The sequence below is a fragment of the Otolemur garnettii genome, unplaced genomic scaffold (genome assembly GCF_000181295.1).
Source record: "Otolemur garnettii isolate 467f Iridium unplaced genomic scaffold, OtoGar3 scaffold00011, whole genome shotgun sequence".
Classification (NCBI taxonomy): Eukaryota; Metazoa; Chordata; class Mammalia; order Primates; family Galagidae; genus Otolemur; species Otolemur garnettii.
The window spans coordinates 29,526,722-29,549,419 of NW_003852406.1; the positions used below are offsets into that span (position 1 = coordinate 29,526,722).

Here is a 22,698-nt window from a genome sequence, read left to right on the forward strand (position 1 = left end):
GTTGCAGCCGTCATTGTTGTTTGGCGGGTCCGGGCTGGGGATTCGAACCCGCCACCTTAGGTGTACGTGGCTGGCGCCTTAGCCGGGTGAGCTATAGGCGCCTAGCCAATATGCTTTTTCAAGGTGTGGGCAACTTCAAAAAAGCAGATCAAGCTTAATCCCTTAGGTCTTTTTTTGGGGGGGGGGGGCTGTGGCCAGGTTTGAACCAGCCACCCCCAGCATATGGGGCTGGCACCCTACTTACTCCTTGAGCCACAGGCGCAGCCCCATTAATCCCTTAGGTCTTAGCACCAATTCTCTCTGCTTCACACCTGCCCACTGCTTATCTGTAGATAATTTCAGAACTTTGTCCTTCTTCAAAGTTTTCTAGATCTAACTTAAATCATTTAAGGTTTTTTTTTTTTAACCCTTTGTGGTTGCTGGTAGAATCAAGAGAACTAATCAAATGAGCTGAACAATCCCCAAGCTAGATCACTAGATTACCGGTGTCACAGCAATACCGGGCACTGTTCTAGATACCTTACAGAAATGAACTTATTTAGTGCCCAAAGACATGATGTACTGTTTTGCTCCTGGAAAGTCTATGAAGATTCAATGGCTTTCAAAATTCTTTTTTTTTAAGACAGAGCCTCAAGCTGTCCCCCTGGGTAGAGTGCCATGGCATCACAGCTCATAGCAACCTCCAAGTCCTGGGCTCAAGCGAGTCTCCTGCCTCTGCTTCCCAAGTAGCTGGGACCACAGGCGCCCGCCACACCGCCCAGCTATTTTTTGGTTGTAGCCGTCATTGTTGTTTGGCAGGCCAGGCTGTATTCGAACCTGCTACCTTAGGTGTATGTGGCTGGCACCTTAGCCACATGAGCCACAGGCTCTGAGCCAGCTTTCAAAATTCATATAAAACATGCAAATTATACCCCTATTATAAGACCTAACATAGATCAGACATAAGTAAAATTAAATACACACCCTAGAACTGGCTGCCAGAAAGGAAACAGTGCCTGCTGAGCTACAGAAAACACAAGAGACTTCTCACTCCTCTCCTTCCAAAAGCAAACGCAATTGGATTCTTCAGAGCTTCCTCTCTTGACCCTAAAATATAAAAACCAATGGGAGAGCTTTTCTAGTGGGAATCTCTGAAAATAAAACTGAAACTGAAAACTATGACCCAAAAGGCAATGTAAAAGGTTTATGTTTCTAGGAGAATGTCAGAAGGATATGTTTGTAAAAGGGGAAGAAAGGGCCACAGGTGTGAGGCAACTGATACAATCAGCCACCTCAGACATTCTCAAAGGAGGAAAGCGGTTCTGGCCTTTAAGCTCAAGCCCACCTTCTGAATAATGAGCAATACCAGCTCTGGTCCGTGGTACGGACAGAGTGAGAGCCAGCAGGCACTGCTCTTTGTACCAGGGGATGGGATGTTCACTGGAATACACGAAGCCTGAGAGGAAGAACTGTGTGAGCACCGTGAGGGCAGGAGGCTCCTCCCCCTCTATCGCAGCTGTGGCTTTCAGACCGTGCCCCAGCAGCCACAGGGCTCCAAAGCAGTCCAAAGGGTAGGTGGGGAAGACGCTAAGCAACCTCAGTCCTATGCCTGCTAGGTAGATAGTTAGGAATCTGGCTCTGCTAGGGAAAAAGGACAAGGGTGGGGCCCCAAGGCCCCCATCTCAGTGCCACTCTCCTTAATCCAGTCCTGAGTGATTGCTTACACCTGGAGAGGAGGGCACCCCCTAGCAATCTACCCATGGAACCTCACATAACAACTGCAAAGGGATGCAGAGGACTCTCTAACCACCGCCCCCCCCAACAAACCCCCCAAGCAGCATAGGTACCAAAGAGTCTGAAAGGTGACAGACTAGTACAGAGTCTAGAACAGCCTTAAGGCTAATTATCATGTCATTTGCTTTAACTTACACTGCGGTCCACACACACACACACACACACACACACACACACCCATGGGCTTTCACAGAGGTTCATGGGAGGCCTGCGTGTGCAGTAAGACTCTGGTTCCAAGGTGACCTCGGAAGCATGAGGTGGGCCCAGTCCAGACAGTATAGAACAGAACCCCCAGATTCGACCAAGGCCTTTTTGCCAGAGCGAGGGGGCCTGTCCCTGTCTGAGGTGAACATATCTTACTCTGTAAACCTGTATTTTGCTCCTGCTCTGTAAACCTATCTTTGTCTTTTTCAATAAACCTTTTTCACACTTGCCTGGCTTTGGTGGGTGTGGTCATTCTTTGGCCGAAAGCACAAGAGCATACCAAGAACTGAGAAGGCAGACAGCTGCCTGTGACCCGACAGGCCTAACACATTTCTTCAACTTAAGCAGCCCTGCTTTCATCTGTAAGGATGGGAGGTCTTCATAGTGAAATAAAAGACAAATGATTAAGGCAGTTTTTTGGTTAAGGGCAAAAATCAATCTCAATCTGCACCTGGTTTGTTTCTCTGCCCCTCTCGTGTTGGCAGGCCCCTGGTGGATTTCTGTTTTCACAGACCACAGGAGTAACCCGGCAAACAAAAAATAAATATAAATTTTCTTTACAATTGCTAGACCTATTGACTAAATCTGCCTTTTAGAATCTGTTCTGTAGCCTCAAGGCTTATCCCTGAACAAACGAGAGTGTGAGCTGAACCTGTGGCCTCAGACAGGACAGAATCATAAACACCAGTGAAAAGTTGTCTCCAATAGCAGAGACAGCTGCTTGGCGCACAGGCTGAGGACTCACAGACAGGCCAGTTTCAACCTCCCTCCCTCCCCCTGAAACTCAGCAGGGCCTCCTGACCTCAGGGAAGACATTCTTCCTCTCTTTCTTTGAGATGCCACACCATCTCCTAGCTCTTTTCTCTCCCTTTCCCCAACTCTCCAGCCCCTCTCTAACTCCCTCTCTTCTTCTGAGAAGAGGAAATAAACTTTGTCTTTTTATATCCTAATCTTGGTCTAAAGAAATTCTTTTCTTGTCCCATGCAGAACACCTACTAAGCTTACCACCCTCACATTATCTGTTTTATTTTTATGTCGGTGTCCCCATGTAAGACTGTATTTAGAAATGGGCTATTTAAATGAAAAGTTAAGAAATGGTATAAGAAGTTCCTTACTGAGTAGCCTCAATAAAGTCTTCAACATAAGCACAAGGCAAGGCTGTTGTTATATAATCAGATGACATCAGTACCAACCCTGGACAATCAACACCCCTACTGAGCCTCCTTCCTCATCCCTCCTCCAATCCTTGAAGCTGGTGGCCTCAATTGCCAGTAGTTATCTGGTGATTCTCAAATGTGTATCTTTGGTCCAGACCATGCTCCAGAGCCCCAGAACTGTCTAATCAATATGTCCACCTCAAATTCAACATATCCAAAACAGAACCGATAATCTAACTCCTCTAACCTGTGCCTTCTAGTCTGTCCTTACCTCAGTGGTACTGTGCAGCTATACTAGCCAAAATGCTGGACACCACTGCCACCTCCCTCATTCCAACACCTAGCATTTCGTCAGTCACCACATCCTGTCCAGTCACCTCCAAGCTTTATTTTGAATCTATCCACGCTCCAACTTCACTTGCCACTGCCCTAGCCCAAGATACCACATCCCTACACTACAACAGTGAAAGGGTGCGGGAGCTTTAAACAGCGGGTTCTTGGGTGGTCAAAGAAGTGAAAGACATACCACTAATGGACACAGCCACAAAACAGACCAGGACAGGCAACTATCCCTTATGAAAAGAGAGCCAGAAAAAAGAAAACTTGCTTGCCGCCTTCCTGGGCAATCAGGGAGGCACTTCAAGCCACACCAGGGAGTACCCTGGCCAAAGGCTTTTAGCTAACACATCCCTTCTGAGTGGACAACCAGAATGAAATAAAGAGTACACGCCACATTGGAGTATTCAGAGTTTATTGATAGACGTAAAAGAGCTCTACGAAAGACCAGGCTTAACAGTAGAGGGGTGGCTGGAATGGCTCAGCAATCCTTACTCAAATTTCTACTTCCTATATACTCAAAGCTACCCTTTTTCCAATGTGGCATTCTTTCTTAATTTGCACAGTTCAAAGCAAATCACATTAACCTTTAGTACAAACTCAGTAACTTAGTACAACATTCCACTTCCAAAGTTAATCTCTTAAATCAATCCACTAAACTACTCAACATAGATAGCTTTAGGGTGGAAGCTAAATTAATAAAACGCTAAGAATGAGAGACAGTGAAGGTCAGGCAGGACCCACCCCAGCCAGACCAGCCGTGTCCGTGCCATGTCCGCCTCGGCCTGCCTGACTCCATCCTACTCTCACACTACATGTGCTCTCACAGGCACCCCTCTGCCCTGCTCGCCCGCCTCTGAATAAGTTCATTCCCAGGTTAGTCTTCTCTGGCCCTGTGCTTTGTCAGTTTTAACTACTTCCACCAGGGTTGCTCTCTGCTTTCTAGGGCTCCCTCTGAATAATAGACAGGGGCTGCCGCTGTCTGCTTTACAGAGATACCTTCAACAGCCGTCTGTCTTTCCTGCATCCAGCTTTTAAAAAATTAATATTTTAATTGACAAATGAAATATGTATCTATTTATCATGTACAACATGATGTTTGGAAATACAAGGGCTGTCTGGAAAGTATCCAGCCATGTAAAATGAAAAACGGAGACACATACATGTGTATATTATTTATTTATATACATACATATAATATGCATGCACTCATATACATACATCCCTGAATGGCTAAATCAAGCTAATCCTACACCCACCCCAATATTCCTCCAAACTGATCACCACACTGCAGCCAGAGTGCTATTCTAAAAGACCTGTCTGATGGTACCACTCTTGTGTTTCAAAACCTGGCTTCCCACTGCCCATTCTTGGTATGTCCAACAAGGCAGGATCTGCCCTGCCGCACCTCATCAGCTTCACCTCATACCATGCCCCCCATCCGCTCATCACTCCTCCTCAGACACACCGGTATTTATGTTTCCAAATGAGCTGTGGGAATCCACACATTTACATCCTGAAAGGGAGTTGTTAGGTCCTTTCTGCTTCCTGTCCTTTGGGTACTCTGCTCTTATTTTATTTACTTATTTATTTAGGTCTGCTACCTGGAAAGAAGGTAAAGACCACCTATACCATTCCCCCCACTGCACATCTGACAGACCATGTCTCTCCATTCAAGCCTTGATCAAGCTTCTTATGGCCATCAAAATGTCACTTCCCCAACACTCCAGACTAGATCAAGTCTCTTGGTTAGATGTTTCCAGCACACCCACGCGTCTACCTGGTAAGGCTCATCACATCTGAGGTGGTTTATTCAAGGTAGGACTGCTCTGCGAGACGGGAAGCTTCAGGAGCAGAAGATGTCATATGCAGTGGCCGGCACACAACATACAAATACACATAGTTTCTCAATGAATAAACATTGGCTTTTTATAAAACTTCCCTGAGATATTTTTGCTTTTATTCCATAAAAATTAAATGTTTACCCCTTTGTATTCTATTTCCATCCCAGAGACTAATTTTAACACAGGATACCACACAGATCTTAAAACAACCTATTCTTTATTTTTAAAATGTGACATGTTTGGTAAGATTTCTCCAAAAAGAATTTAACAAAGTATATGTATAAAATTGTATGTGCTATGATGCTAGGTCAGATTATACATCTCCTACATGCCCAGTCTAGCAAACTATAATTATCCAACATGGGTTGCTATCTTCCGGGATACTGCCAGTTTCAGAAGAGAGTATTTAGTCCCTTCTCTGCTTTTGTGAGCTTTTCCTATGAGGTCTTAGAGTCCTGGAGCTAAGCACCATAAGGCACAGGGAGACAAACTACAGCCCATGAGCAAACCCGGCTCACCTCCTGTTTCTCTCTCTGTAGATGAAGCTTTATTGGAACACGGCTATCATTTCCACACCGTCTACGGCTGCTTTTGCACACTGATGACACAGGTGAATAAACACCAACTGGAACACGTGGCTGGCAAAACCTGAAATATTTACTGCCTTTTACAAAAAAACCCTGCCAATCCCTGAGGGACACTAATAGGAACAAAGGGCTTTCAATGTTGAGTAACACAGGAGAGGCTGGCTCCAGGTATCTGGCTCAGGAATTCAGCCAGGGACTGGGTGGAAGGCATGTCCCGTGTCACAGCCTCCAAACATTCACTCCTTGCCCATTTGGATTACTACACCTTCTTGAGCACCTAAGAGACAACAGTCCAGATTTAGACAGTCTTCCCTCAGTATCTGTGGGGAACTGGGGAACTGGTGCCAGAACCTCCCTCGGATGCCAACATTTGCTCAAGGTCTAAAACAGTATACATTTGCATATAACCTATGTATATCCTCCCGTATACATCAAATCGTCTCTAGATTACTTACAATACCTAATAAATGGAAATGCTACATACATTGTTGTTACGCTGTTATTGTTTAGGGAATGAGACAAAATCTGTACATGTTCAGTACAAATGCTTTTCCCCCCTCTCATAATATGTTTGATCTGCAGTTGGCTGAATCCATGGACACAGAACCCAGATGTGGAAGGCTGACTGTACATAAAATTAGGACACAAAATAGCACGTGAAAGAAAAGAGATTATTATCTCAAGCTAGGCAAAGCTTCAATTTCCAGAAGGCCAAGAACAATATGAAAACAATGCCTCGGAATAAGCCAGGACTGCTGATAGCAAGTGGTTCAGCAAAGGACCCTGTGAGAAAGGTTTCAAGAGCAGGATAATTCTGGGGTTGTTTCTCCTTTCAGTTTTTCCATTCCTATACTTGGCCCTATAATGCAAACATGGTTTAACAAATATAACAATAATTGTATCATAAAATAGATGGCTTCCTCTGCTCAAGATCTTGGCTCTTTTTTTGTAAAGTGACAAACTAGGATTCTAAGTTTCACCAGTGCTGTATATCAGGACCTCATCGAGGATTCCCCACGTGCTCCAGGGGGACAGAGGAGAGGGTACTGCCCAGGGAAGTGTCATATCAGGTTTAGTCACATGATATCTAGCAGAAGCAATGAATCAAAAGCCAAGACAAGTACCTCCAGAGGAGTCTTATTGTTCCAAATTTCTTCTCCCAGTCCTGCTTCTCCTATCCCAGAGTTCCCTATTTCTGCTCTCTGCACCACCATCACCCATATCTCTTGGGCACAAAACTCATCACTGAGTCCCCAGTCTCCCTTCCCCATACCGAGCCACCTGCAAATTTCCTCCAATCAATTCCCTGCTCTCTGTGCCCTGCGCCTGGTGTTATTTCCTGCCTAGACTCTGAATGAGGATTCCTCACTGATCTGCCACTTCCAGCATCACCCCACTATGCGGGGCTGCATCGCTGCCCCCAGCGCGTCTCTGAGCACTAAGTCCAGACTTCTTCAGCCTGGCCTCACCACACCCCTCCTGCTCTCATGATTCCCAAAATGGAATTATTTTCTCTTCCCCCTACATGCTCTACGATTACCTGGCTCTCTGTGCGTTTTTCTCTATTCTTTCAGCCTTTGATAAGGATGAGTAACATTCTTATCCCTCACATGCCCTCTCATCCTTCAAGGGTTCAAAAAATGCCTGCTCCATGAATCCTGATCTGCTTCCCACCGCCAGGACACCTATGGCAACCTCCCACACTGCCTCACAGCATACCTCACATCCCCACCCAGGGTTATGACTGCAGGGTCCTGCACCACGTGATGACACTTCAGCCAAGGATGGACTGCATATACAACCACAGCAGTCACAGGCCCGTGGGATTATGATGGAGCTGACAACCTCCTGTGGCCTGGTGATGCTGTGGGGCAGTGCACTGCTCAAATGTCTGTGCTGATGCTGCTGCAAACAAACCCAGTGCCCTGCCAGTCATGTGAGGCACAGCAGTTACACACAGCACATCCAGCCTCCCTGAGGATGATTGTAAGCAGCTATGTTACTGGGTTCTGTATTTACTATACTACACTTTTTATCACAGTTTTAGAATATACTCCTATTTACGAGAACTCAACTATAAAACTGCCATAGGCAGGCCTTTTAGGAGGTACTGCAGAAGAAGGCTGTTGGAATAGGAGATGACGGCTCCGTGTGTGCTACTGCCCCTGATGACCTTCTGGTGGGACAAGATGTGGAGGTGGGAGACAGTGACATTGAAATCCTAACCCTGAGTAGGCCTACAGTAATGGCTGTGTATGTCTTAGTTTATAACACAAAGGTTAAAAAGTAAGAGGAATAAGCAAAACATTTTGAAGGTAGAAAAAAGCTTACAGACTAAGCATATAAATATTTTGCACAACTGTACAGTATGTGTTTTAAGCTAAGTGTTATTTTATTACACAAGAGTTAAAAAGCTAAGAAAAATTTAAAAGTTTATGAAGTAAAAAAATTGTAGTACAATAAAGTTAATTTATTATTGAAGAAAAGAAAAATTTTTAAATAAATGTTGTGTAGCCTCAGCACAGTGTTTACACAGCAGTGTACAGCAATGCCCTGGGCCTCACATTCACTCACCATTCATCCTCAGACTCACCCAGAGCAGTTTCCAGAACTGCAGGCTCCATTCATGGTTAGGAGTCCTACACATAGCTACCATTTTTAAAAATCTTTTATAAGGTATTTTTACTGTACATTTTCTAATGTTTGGATACATTCAGATAAACCAACACCACTGTGTCACAACTGCCAGCAGTGTCCAGTCCAGCCACATGCTGCACAGGTTTGCAGTCCAGGACAGCAGGCTCCACAGCACAGCCCATGTGTGCAGCAGGCTACACCGTCCGCGTGAGCACACGCCACGATGTGTGCACAGTGACATCGCCAACGCTGGACTTCTGAGAACTTATCCCCATTGTTAAGCAACACATGAGTGCATAAGTATCTTTCCTACCCTTCCTGGAATGTCACTGAAACAGAATCTTCATCTAATTACTTTGTCTAACCCAATGAGAACTTTTAATAAGTTAAATAAAACTAGTGTAGGACTTCTACATCACAAACCAACTGTGTTCGTGTGTGACCATCTCCTTGTCTCCTTCAACCTCTATCTCTTCTCCCTTCCTTGTACCAGATTTGCCACTTGAATCCTTTCCAGAATCTGAGCGAAGCTGCTCTGGCTTTACTCCAAGGTCTTCAATGGCAGCTGACACTTTCACAGACTGCCAGGCAATGTGCAAATAAATGGCTCTCAAACCAATATAAATGTCTGACTCCAACTTCTCCTTTGAGTCTTAGACCTACTATTTTTTAACCACCTGACCAATTCTGAATGAGATCTGGTCTGCCGAACTTTGTTAGCTCCAGCCAGCCTTCCAACCTCCAGTCTCATTATGATAATGACAAACTCACCTAACCCTGGCTACATAACTGCATTTGCTCCTAAAATATTGTTTCCTTTACACTTAAAATTAGCTCAGTTTTAAAGCCACTATCTGATCTTTTCTCTAAAGGATATTTAGTGTCCTTAATGAGGTATAGCTTATTAACTCAGCTAACTCTGCTGTTTACATACCTTAAGAGCCTTAGCTTTCTATTCTTATCAGAATTTTATTTCCTCACTGATAATATTCCATGATAAATTCAACCCAGCAAGGTTATGAAGATTAGAAATAGTGCAGTGTCCAGCATACAATATCTCCACAAATGTTAGCCACTGCTGTCACTATCAACAAAGACACACATGAGCTCTGCTGGCATGCTGCTTCTGAATGGGCTGGTTGGGACACCCCTGACCCCCAGCCTGCCCCTTTTTGAGCTCCCTCCAGCCTATTCCTCCACAGACCACAAGGCCAACACTAGCCTATCTACACCATCTACTGAGCAAGGCATGCTGCTAAGGCACGTGCTTTACATAAGTCATTTCATTCAGTCCTCACAACTGTTAGTTATTTCTAATTTAAAGATGAAGAAAACAGAGGTTTAGAAAAGTTAAAAATTTGCTCACAACTAGAGAGCCAAAAAGTAGCAGAACTAGGGCAGCTACAAGCCTATGTTCTTATTTTTAAAGATTGACTACTTTCTATTTATTTAGTTGACAGATAAAGTTATACTTATTAGGTACAACATGGTGTTTTAGAGTAAACACTGTGGAGTGGTTATACCTAGCTAATTAGCATATGTACAATGTACACACTCCTTTTTTCCTGACCAGTAAACCAAACGATTTTTTTTTCCTGAGACACAGCCTCACTTTGTCACCCTGGCCAGAGTGCAGTGGCATCATCATAGCTCATAGCTCACAGCAACCTCAAACTCCTAGGTTTAAGCAATCCTCCTGCCTCAGCCTCCTGAGTAGCTGGGACTAGAGGCTATCTGCCATAATGCCTGACTAATTTTTCTATTTTTAGTAGAGATGGGGTCTCGCTCTTTTCAGGCTGGTCTTAAACTCCGGACCTCAAGCAATCTTCCCACCTTGGTCTCCTACAGTGCTAGGATTATACGTGTGAACCACCACTCCCACCTGCTATAGAATTTTTTATTTCTACTGTGTTGTGACCCCTAAGGCCCTAGTCTCGGTCACTGCACGAAAGAACCAGGCGTGACACGGATTAGAAGTACAAGCTTGCGGGAGGTGGGCTAACCTTAAGTGCAAGGTAGCCCTGAACCCCCTCCTCAATGGCTATTTATTAAGGTTATACACAACAGGTGTGGAGAGTTAAGGTCATTACATACGAGGGCTGGACGCTTAAGGACCACCATGTGCTCTTTCCTCACAAGTTCCTTCCCCACAACCTCCATGAAGAAGTAAGTACTAAACATCAGTGTTTAACACATGCTTACTAGTGAGTGACCGATCTTATCTCATTCCAGAACACTGAGTTACTTGAGGGGGACTGCCCCTAAGTCACAAAATGTCTCTAGGCTTGCCAGGAGACTGTCCTGTTTTCAGCATTTCCTTTTGATGTGATAAGAATCAGTAACTGTGCTTTGCAAGCATGGTGTCCATTCCTCTACACTGCTGGGTTGAATGCCATTTCAAGAAAATCAATTCTATAAACATCTACTGCACAAGCCTCTATTAATCACTAGTTTGAATTATCTACAGCTCCACTAATGGGTGTACTTAACTCAGATTCTCACAAAGGAGCTTAATAGCTACCAACTATCCAGAAATAGAAACAGAACAAAATTAATCAACAAAACGAGCAATTAGTGATAAATAACAGTAACTTACCTACTTCAGTGAGTTGGTGTCTTTCTATTGTTAATTTCTTCGGATCCTTAGTAAAATGGAAGGGCTGTATTTTTATTCCTTCGATTTGAGGGAATAATAGAGCAAAACCAGATTCTCCAATTTCTATTTCCTGAGGTCGATTGCTACCTGATCCCATTGGAGTCACTAGAAAAAAGTTCAACAGTTTCATGAACAGTTTCAACAAGAAGTGAAGTTCAATTTGGTAAAGTATAGATTAGCCAGTCTCACCCAGATCACTACATTCAGGTCAGGAATATAACCATCAAGCTAATGGGCCACTGTCTGAGGAAGTTCTTCAGCTTTGACAATTTTAGGGTGTAGTGTCATAATGTCTGCAACTTAACTTTCAAATGGCTGAGAAAGAAATGGCCTTATAAACAAACTGAGAAAAAGCAAATGCTGCAAAATCTTTTCAACTGGTGACTCCAGATGAAAAACATATGTGTATTGACCATACTATTCTATTATTCTTTCAAGATTTCTGTAGGTTTGATGTTTTTCAAAATTAAAAAGTTGGGGAGTAGTACATAAATGTTTACAGCAATTTCACTTTTTAAAATTTACCCTAAAAATATTTGACAATTATATGAGGTGTGTGTGTATGTATACATACACACACAAAGTATTTTTATCACCAAATTTTTAGTAAGAAATAAAGGAAAAAAACATAAATGTACTAACTGGCATTTAGATTGAAAGTGACATTTGTGTAATAGAATACAGCCATTAAAATGATGACAAATGTATACATTTATTGACAGGAAGATATGTCTGTAATATGCTGTGAATTTTAAGGCAGGAGCTATAGACTAAATTGTGTCCGCACACCCCCAATTCATATGTCGAAGCCCTAATCTCTCATATGACTGCATTTGGTGATAAGGCCTTTTATAAAAGAGATGGTTATCATTAAATGAAGTCACAGGGATGGGGTCCTAATCCCACAGGACTAGGGTCCTTCTAAGAAGAGAAGATCTGCCAGGCATGCTATGTATAAAGAAAAAGCCTTGGGACACACAATGAGGATGCCCTGCTGACAAGCTTCACGGAACCATGCTGGTCTTGGACTTCCATGCTCCAAAACTGTGAGAAAATATCTGTTGTTTAAACCATCCAACGTGTGGTATTTTGTTATGTAGCCCTAGTAAGACTACTAAAGTAGGTTACAAGACTATAAAAAATAATATTCTGGTATATAAATATATAAAATATATGTTAACATATCGTTAATAGAGTGGTCAACTCTGCAGTGCTTAAATTTTTCTTTTTGCTTACCTATATTTAATTTTTCTTTTTCTTTTCTAATAATAAATGATTATAACTGGGCTAAAAATAAAATCTTTTTGAGAAAAGCAGTAAGCTTTTTAGAAATCAAAGCTAGGGCAAAATGAAAGAATAATATTCATTTATAAACACCTGAAATCCTTTGTACCTCACTGCACAAGACTCTTAAATTCAGATCAAAGTCTTTCAGTAAGATTAAAAATGCTAATCATAGAGTACTATGAGTTGGAACAAACAAAATAATTAACAGCCAACATTTAACTTCTTGCTTTCTATACATTGCTATTCTAAATGGTTTACATGTGTTAATTCACTTAAGCCTCACAATCCTCCAAAGAAAACACTGTCATCACCCCTATTTCAGTGATGGGGAAATGAAAGCCCCAGAACTCAGATAACTTGCTCAAAGTCATACAAGCACTAAGTGATACAGATGGGATTCCTATTGAGGTATATTAATCATTAATATGATGGTACCACTGTACCATCACAGCTTCAACAGAATCTCTCCTCCCATTTCCTATAGAAAACAATCAAAAATAGTAAAAATAAGGTTGGCTCATGCCTATAATCCTAGCACTCTGGGAGGCTGAGGTGACTAGACTGCCAGAGCTCATGGGTTCAAGACCAACCTGAGCAAGAGCCAACACCCCATCTCTAAAAATAGCCAGGTGGTGTGGCAGGCACCTGTAGTCCCAACTACTTGGGTGGCTGAGGTAAGATAATCACTTCAGCCCAAGAGTTTGAGGTTGCTGTGAGCTATGACACCATGCCACTCTACTGAGGGTGACACAGTAAGACTCTGTCTCAAAAAAAAAAAAAATTAAATAAAAATAAACAAAAATTCACAAACAGCAAGCAAACACAGCAAAGAACACAACCTCATGCTATAAATGTCAAACAGTAGCAGCCACCCAGAGAAATACAAGTTTCCTAATGAGGCCCATTTTAACTCCTAATCCCAGTCCCACTTCACCCCTCCCCACCAGAAACAGGATTAGGGGAACTGACAAAACTCTGAAAATGCTCATGAATCCGTTCTAATTTGGATAGCGGCAGAATGAGATCTTTTCCCTCTTATGAGTGGCTACTAAGTATTTGTTACATTTGGATTACAAAGGTAGCCTTGTGACTTGAAATACTAACCACAGTAACTTAAACATTAATATACAAGTTAAATATAATACTGTGGTAAATGTAACTTTTGTGTATTTTTGATGGCCACTAATATAAATATGCTTTTAAGCTACAAATAATTCAGCAATCTACAGGATCCCACATTAATGTAAGGAAGAAATTATGAAGCTGCTAGTTTCTCTCACCTACAATTCCTGGGGTCACAATCCCAAGGATCTGGCATTGTTTCGGGAACAGCTTTTCAAGGGCAAATGCTGTTTCCATACTAGTTCTTTTCCTTGCTGCAAAAATACAGTAGTAAATTTATTAAATACCATCCATTTAAAGTCAAATATGACAATATAAAAAAGTCATCTGATACCAGAATGCTTTACAACAAGTCTAAAAGCTTTGATTAGAACCAACGTTTTCTTCTGGCCTCTGCTTGGTATTTTAAATTCTAAATCTAAACTTTAGCCTCACTTTGTTCATATACTACTTTTGCCCCAACACCACCAAATTTAGCAGCAACAGCCTAATGTTAGACTTGCTATTACCCTTCTGTTCAGTTGAAAGACAGCATAACAGCTACCTGACTGCATAAACAGTCAACTAGATTCAAGTTAGATTAGGAGAATCCATTATGTAAGTCTAACCCAGAACTCAGCATGCCCATCTTGGATACTCAATCTGCTTTTCTCTTAGCAAGCCAAGAATGCACAATCTCTGCAGGTAACTTTGGTAAATGAGACCCCATGTTCAAATATAGTAAACAGCTTATGTAAAGAAAATCACATCCTGTTTTAATAATAAAAAGAAAGAAGTTCTTGGAAGATGAAATGAGAAAAATGCCTTTCTAAAGAATTTGTTTCAACTGTACACAAGGTTTAAAAATTAATCTGGGCTCGGCACCTGTGGCTCAAGTGGCTAAGGCGCCAGCCACATACACCTAAGGTGGCGGGCTCGAATCCCCAGCCAGGGCCCGCCAAACAACAATGATGGCTGCAACCAAAAAATGGCTGGGCGTTGTGGTGGGCGCCTGTAGTCCCAGCTGCTTGGGAGGCTGAGGCAGGAGACTCACTTGAGCCCAGCAGTTGGAGGTTGCTGTGAGCGTGATGCCATGGCACTCTACCCAGGGGGATAGCTTGAGGCTCCGTCTCAAAAAAAAATAATCAATCTGAAGCCAAAAGGGCTTGTCAAGCAAAGTTCAATGACAGATATGAAGTCTAACAATTAAGGTCACGAACTTGCCACTGTGCACTTATGCTGGCAGCACTGTGCAAACAACTTGGTAAGGTTTCATAACCTTGGTATATCAAGTGTCTCACTGCTGTGTTTGTGTCAGCACACTATGGTGTCTTGCTGAGTGGTGATCATTATTATTGTTGCATGTTTTGGTGTGCCATTCTGAGAATGTCAAAACTTGAATTGGAACAACCAACAAACATTCATAAATTTCTTGTTAAACTTGACAAGGATGGAAGTGAAATGAGGGACATGTTAATCCAAGTTTACAGGGATAAGGTCATGAAGAAAACAGCAGCATACAAATGGATTAAACGTTTTTCTGACGGAGAAAAAGCATTACTGATGAAGAGGTCAGGGTGGCCAGTAACAATACTGCACAAATTTGTCATCTTTTGCGTCAAAATCGCTGGCTAAGTATACACCGATAGACAAACAGGAAAACTTTAACTGAAAATCTTGACCAACAACTCATGGCTCTTGCATCACAAAAATGCACCAGCACACATGGCCCTGTCTATGAAGGCGGTTTTACCAAGTAAAGAATAACTGTATTGGAACACCCTCCCTACTCACCTAATCTGTCCTCCAAAGACTTTTTTCTCTGCCCAAAGATAAAGACATTAGGTGAGTAGGGAGGGTGTCTTCCTTTCATTTTGATGATATTCAATCCATCAAGGGTAATATGACAATATCCTTCTACAGCCATTCCATAAAGACTTCCAAAATTGCTTTGAAGGGTGGACTAGGTAGTAAGGGTGGTGCATAGCTTCCCAAGGTGAGTACTTTGAAGGTGACTATAAGGTGAATATTTAGCAATGGGGTATGTAGCACTTTTTCTAGGATGAGTTCGCGAACTTAATTAGACCTCATATATCCACACACATTACAGGCTGCTGTCCAGAGCCCTCAAAAGTCAGTAACTCTCAGGACTAGTACAATATTGAACTCCAAGCAAAAAGTACATAAGGAAACAAGAAAAACAAACTTTTTCTTTTGTTATTTACCTCTCTTGTGGCCACGACACTCTTCCAGATTAATGAAAGTTTCTGAATCAGCCATGTAGAGAACTGTATGTGGTAATATGCGAACATTCTGGAAAGAAAAAAATTGGAATTTGACCCCATGAATCCATAAGTGCTCATGTGGTCCCTCAAAGTATCTCCACTGTCCAAACTGCTGTTGCCCTATCTTCCTTCAGGCCAATGCTGACATTCTGAGTCCATCTACTTCTCACTCATGTGTTCACTTTCAGCTCACTAACTAAGCACCTATTATTTCTTCATGTACAACTCATTCCAGTTCTCAGAAAGTTCATTTTCATAATGATAATTTAAGCTCTTAGAATAAAAACATCAAGTACCAGCAAAAGATGCCGCTTGCTTTATGTGGACATCACAGTAACATAAACATCTCAGCAACAAGAAGGCAGACAGGCTGTATCACTCCTCTTTTCACTGCCTGTCAAATCAAATAATCCAGGCCTACATTTCCAGGCTCATCAACTAGCTGCTTCTAGGGGCCCTTAGCTTACAATTATCTAGTCATCTACTTTCACATATGTTCTCCTGCAGCTTTCTTCCTATAGAACTTGATTTAAGATTGTGAAAAAAAAAAAAAAAAAAAGAAATTAGTGAGGCATAGTAGTGCACATCTATAGTCCCAGAGAGGCTGAGGTAGGAGGATCATTTGAGCCCAGAAGTTTGAGGTTGCTGTGAGCTATGATGATGTCACTGCATGCTAGCCCAGGGAATGGAATAAGACCCTGTTGCTTTAAAAAAAAAAAAAAAAAAAAAACAGCCAGGTGTGTGGTGGCTCCCACCTGCAATCCTAGCTATGTGGGAAGCCTAGGTGGACTCAGGAGTTTGAGACCAATCTCAGCAAGAGACCATCTCTACCAAAAACAGAAAAAATCAGCTGGACTGGGTGGCGCCTGTGGCTCAAAGGAGTAGGGCACTGGCCCCATATACCAGAGGTGGCAGGTTCAAACCCAGCCCCCAGCCAAAAACTGCAAAAAAAAAAAAAAAAATTAGCTGGGCTTATTCAGACTCATCTGTTTTCCACTAAACCTTCCAGTTATAGACAAGTGAACGACATGAAAAGGATGAAGATATTCTGTCTAAGCTGGTGACTACTTCCAAGATTTTTACTAGCACAATGGAATGAAGTCCTTGGCATATAGCAGGGGTCCTCAAACTTTTTAAACAGGGGGCCAGTTCACTGTCCCTCAGACTGTTGGAGGGCCGGACTACGGACCCCAGGACGAGCTGGCTGCTAAGCTGGACAGGCAGAGGTGGCAAAAACACCTGGAGGGCTTGATAAATGTCCTAGGCAGGCTGCATGTGGCCTGCAGGCCATAGTTTGAGGATGCCTAGCATATAGCAAGTACTTGTTGATAAGATGAAAAATGTTGATCCATTATAATTTGGGAGAATATTGAGATGTTTCAGAATAGATTCCATATAAACTCACAAAAGATACTGAGATGGGATGATGACCTGAGGCCTCAGGGCTGGATAAGACCTATGGATGTAGTGTCTGTGGTCCACACAGCATTTTCAAAAACTGTAAACTGGTTGCCAATATTCAAAATGCCACAAACTTTTCTTATTTTTTTTTTTTCATTAAATCATAGCTGTGTACATTAATGCAACCATGGGGTACAATGTGCTGTTTTTATATACAATTTGAAATATTTTCATCAAACTAGTTAACATAGCCTTCACAGCATTTTCTTAGTTATTGTGTTAAGACATTTATATTCTACATTTAGTAAATTTCACATGTACCCTTGTAAGATGCACTGTAGGTGTGGTCCCACCAATTACCCTCCCTCCACCCATCCTCTCCCCTCCCCTCCTCTCCCTCTCCCCATATTCTTGGGCTATAATTGGGTTATAGCTTTCATATGAAAGCTATAAATTGGTTTCATAGTAGGGCTGAGAACATTGGATACTTCTTCTTCCATTCTTGAGATACTTTGCTAAGAAGAATATGTTGCAGCTCCATCTATGAACTTTTCTTTTTTTTTGAGTCTTACTCTGTTGCCCAGGCTATAGTGCTGTGGCCTCAGGCTAGCTCACAGCAACCGCAAACTCTTGGATTCGGGTTCAGCTTCAGCCTCCTGAGTATCTGGGCATATGGGCACTCACCCCAACAATCAGCTAATAAAATGCCACAAGATTTTTACATGAAAAGTGAGCTTCCAGATTCTTTTGAAAATCTAGACATTCTGATAACACTCAAAGAGTATATGGCTCTTGACTGGGGCTAAACAGATGCAAGCCTTCTCTAGTCGGCCATGGTCCTACCAGGCCACCCAGCCATGTGACCCTCTTCAGCTATCTGTCTGACCTTTTGAGTATTCTGGTCTGTGATGCCTGGTGCAAAGAGTAGACAGAATTCAAGAGATTTAGCTCTTGGTATTAATTCTGCCACAAACTAGTAGAATAACTGTCACAGTGTTTTTTGCCCTCAAGCTTCCTATTCTTAAATATTAGAAGTCTGGTCCTGAGGTTTTATGAGTCTCTCTTTTCTGGCACCCACTGGGAAGCAATTGCTGAATTCTCCTTCCTAATTCAGAAGCAATGACAGTGACAAGCCTCAACATGAAATGTTCTGAAAGCACAATTAAGGCAAATAGGAACACATCCCATTATTCAAAGAAGTTACAAATGGCAAGTGATTTTATAAAACTTTTAATGGACTTTACAATATTTCTAATAAAAAGTTAAATCAGCTTTTTTTTTTATGGCTATGGAAGTACCGTGTCTACTAGATAATTTGGAAAACACATACAGTGTGTATGGTTTGGACAGGATTTCCATGCTTTTGTCTCACCAGGAGTTTATCATAATGTATATATTTCTTTAGGAGTACTACCACATGAATTTTAATAACAATATTGAGAGTATTTAATTATATCTATTGAAAACTTATATTCCAGCTACTGTAGGTAATGCGTTATATTCATAACCTTTTCATTATTTAGTTCTTAAAATAGTTCTATATGGTGTGGAGAAAGGACCTGAGGCTCAGAGAGGTTAAGTAACTTTTTCAAATTCACACTGCTAGTATGTGCCAAAGCTGGAGCTCACATCTAAGTTTATCTGGCCATAACATCACTATAATGTAAAACTTTTAAAGCTATATAAAAAAAATGCCTGCTGTGGTAAAAATTTGAAAACCACCACTACACAGAAGAAATCTTAAAAAGCATTAAAAAAACAAGTTTCCCACAAGGAAACTTACTAACATTTGGGCTTATTTCTTTTCTTCTCTTCCTTTTTTGCTTTTAATAATTCATATTACACTAACCTTATAATTTCATAATCTGCATTTTTCACTTTTAACATCACTATTTTCTCTTGTCATTAATGCAAGTTTATCATGTAATGATTTCATTTAGTAGATTAACAGTAGGTTGTTTTTAATTTTCCTTATGATTAATGATGCTCCAAAGAACAATTTTGTGGAAAAGTCTTTGCTTGAATTTTGAATTTTTTCAAATGACAAATTTTTGGAAATAGCAGGATTTGGGCCAAAGTGCCAGAGAAGAAAGTCCTCTAACAAGCCTGCCTTTAGATACTGACCAACTCCTTAGCATGTGAGTGCCAGAATCCAAATACGGCAAGGAGAAAATCTACACAAGAAAGGGGGAAACAGAAGATTGGTTACATATAAGGCAAAACCTAAAAACACTAAGAATGATGAGAGGCAGGTTTCTCACTGTCCAAGGGAGGTATAAATAAAAGCAAAGAGCAAGTTAAAGCCACTTGCAATTCTGAACAAAATCCTTTTACTGTGAAGAACATTACTGGGCCAACTGGCAAAATCAGAATGAGGAGGAGATGGTAGGAATCGATCAGTGATAACTTCCAGATTTTGATGGCTGTAGTCATGTTTGTAAGGCATACTTAAGTGTGACAGAACATCATGTTGGCACTTTGCTCTCAAAATTCTCCCTCCCACTCCCCCCGGGAGAAGCCACAGCCTGCTGCTCATTTGACTCCACAGTCCAAGTCTTCACCTTCCCGGGTATTGCCCCCGCTGTTGAATCGGGGTCCAGAGGAGTAAAAGAGTGCAGGATCAGGAGCTGAACTATTTGGGTTTAAGTCTGGGTTCTTGGCTTTCTAGTTGTATGACACGGAAGTTGCCTTCCCCGCAAAATAGAAACTATACTTCTTGAAGGGAAGTAGGTGAAGTAAAGGTTCTGAGCAGCATTTATTGTAACAGTGAGGATCTAGATATTTAAAATACCCAACATTTGATAAACAGCCAAATAAATTATGCCACATTCTTACTGTATAGTCCCTAAACCTGATGTTTATAAAATGTTTTCATGGCACGAGAAAATGTTCCATAAATTAATAAAATTGGAATTAAAAAAAAAATAGTTCTCTGGCTCTGCACCCGTAGCTCAGTGGTTAGGGCGCCGGCCACATACACCAGGGCCCAGGCCTGCTAAACAATGACAAACAACAACAACAAAATAGCCAAGTGTTGTGGTGGGCACCTGTAGTCCCAGCTACTTGGGAGGCTGAGGCAAGAGAATCGCTTGAGCCCATGAGTTTGACGTTGCTGTGAGCTATGACGCCACAGCACTCTTCCGATGGTGACATAGTGAGACTCCATATCAAAAAAAAAACGTATGTAGTTCTCAAAGATTCATCTACTAATCCTGAGAGTAACTGAATGACACCCCCTCTGACTTGCCTCAAGCTCCTCCGCTGCCACGCGAACCAAGCAATGCCCCTCCAGGTGGCCGGCCTCAGCCAGGCCTGCGGAGATCCAGGTCACACTCCGGTGGGTCCGCAACACTCTGCGCACACACTCCCTCCATAAGCGGCACACGCTAGGGACGCAAATGCACAAAAGATTGCGAAAGGACGTTCATCTCTCCCGCAGCTTAGAAACCCCCACCCACTGCGTAGCAGCTGGCGATGCCTGCAGGACCCAAAATCCTTGGGAGAGGTGGGCGCTGGGGCGCTGGTTCGTAAGACAGCCCAATGCGGAGAAAACCTGGGGGAGACTTCGCATTCGGGGAAGCACAGGGCAGCACTGCGACACAGGCAGCTCGCAGGGGGAGGTCAGCTCCGCAGGACAAGGGAACCGGGCACACCCTGCATCTCTCAGAAGGCTCCCGCTGGCCTCTGCCCACCCCGCCAGCCCAGGACATGCCCGAGGTAAGCTTCCTGCCTCCTCGGTCCTCACCCGGCCACTCGCAGCAGCGCCTTAGCGGGCAGGAAGGTGAGCACACGCTCCACCACCTCGGCAAGGTTACTCAACACGAAGGTGCTTCGCGGATCCGCGGAGGAGGAGCCGCAGCGGTCTCCGCCACCGCCCACCGGCTCCATTCCTCACCCAGCGGCCAGAGCAAGCTCTACGGCGGCCCGGAGGGACCCGGACGGAACAGCGCAGGGCAGGCGGGCCAGAGCGCACTGAGCAGGCGCCCGCGCCACTTCCGGCCGGACGGGGGGCGGGGCTGCGCGGGGGCGGGGCCGCTTCCGCGCCGGACTGTGAGGCCAGGGGCAGGCGTGGGGCTGGCAGTAGTGACGGCATTTCTTGCAGGCCTCCTGAGTCAAAACACTCTTCTGCTCTGTATTTGCTTAGTTCACGGCTTTCTCTATCAGGAGTTCTTTGAAGGCAGGGACTAGGTAGCATTTTTCAGTCTGTAGTCCTAGTGCTGGCTAAATAACAGGAGCCCAAGTCTTGAATCTACAGCATGTTTAAGAAAAAATTCTCTTAGTATGTGAAAATCACTGCCTTTACTCAACACCTTGTGAACTTGGGTAACTAGCTGTGAACTCAGTGAATAACTACTGTGAGAGGACGCCCCGGACAGCGCACCGGTTGCACACCAGTGGCACCTGGGAATTTAAGTGTTGGAACACTGTCAGTTCTTACTCCAGGCCTACTGAATCAGACACAGGGTGGTGAGGCCCAGCATCTATGTATTAACAGACTGTCCAGTGATTCTGATGCATGTTCAAACTTAAAACCACAGAACCAATGGAAGCACACACAGGCAGCTGCCTCCCCACCTAACAGCCCTTCCTCCAGCTGCTTCCTTTGCTAAGAGTCCTGATTGGATTCCCAGGTCTTGAGGGTTAACTTGGTTAGTCTAAATTAGTGGTTCTCATTTTGGCCTCAGAACCCCTTTACGCTCTTCAGTACTGACAACACCAAAGAATGTACTTGTGTTGTCTATCCACATTCACCATATCCAAAATTAAAACATCAGTATTTAAAAATAAATCCATCACACATCAAAAATAACACTTTTATGGACAACTTTCCCAGTCCTCCTAATGGTGAATAGTATAACATCACTTTACACTTTTAAAATCTCTAACTTCTGACTTAATAGCAGACAGATGGATTCTAATCTACTTCTGAATTCAGTGTTAGAATATCACTTGTCGTGTAGCCTCTGGAAAACTCCACTGTACGCTGAGAGAATGAGTAAAAATGGGAAAGGTTTTATTAAAAATTTTTGACTTTAAAAACCTGGGGTTTCCAGGCTTCCCCAAATCATACTTTGAGAACCATTTGTCCAACTCAATCATGTTGTTTCATTCTTTTCACCAGCCACTGGTTTAGGGGTGGGCACAGGCCCCTGTTCTAGCCAAAGAAAGGTGAGAGGCAGTATGCTTGGTGGGATAGAGCTTCTAAGATTTCCTCACCTCCTAAGGAGACACTAGCAGAGAGAGTCATCATTTACCTCTGGACCAAAAAAGGTGGCTACCACCCAGACAGATACATCAAAACATAAAACCAACAGGTGGCACCTGTTGCTCAAAGGAGTAGGGCGTTGGCCCCATATACTGGAGGTGGTGGTTCAAACCCGGTCTCAGCAAAAAACTGCAAATAAGATAAAACCAACGTGGAAAAATCTC

At 42.9% G+C, this 22,698-nt stretch overlaps 1 protein-coding gene across 1 annotated transcript in view; it reads right to left on the reverse strand.

The window, feature by feature from the left end:
- Positions 1–21,261, reverse strand: part of FBXO22 (F-box protein 22) — a 27,950-nt gene extending 6,689 nt beyond the window's left edge. The window contains exons 1-5 of the mRNA XM_003784550.3: positions 21,014–21,261; positions 20,516–20,654; positions 15,808–15,895; positions 13,762–13,857; positions 11,135–11,299 (exon numbers count right to left, since the gene is read on the reverse strand). Of these exons, the coding sequence (XP_003784598.1) occupies positions 11,135–11,299; positions 13,762–13,857; positions 15,808–15,895; positions 20,516–20,654; positions 21,014–21,156 (631 nt within the window). The 5' untranslated portion in view covers positions 21,157–21,261. The remainder of the gene's footprint in view (positions 1–11,134; positions 11,300–13,761; positions 13,858–15,807; positions 15,896–20,515; positions 20,655–21,013) is intronic.
- Between the last annotated feature and the right edge of the window lie 1,437 nt (positions 21,262–22,698).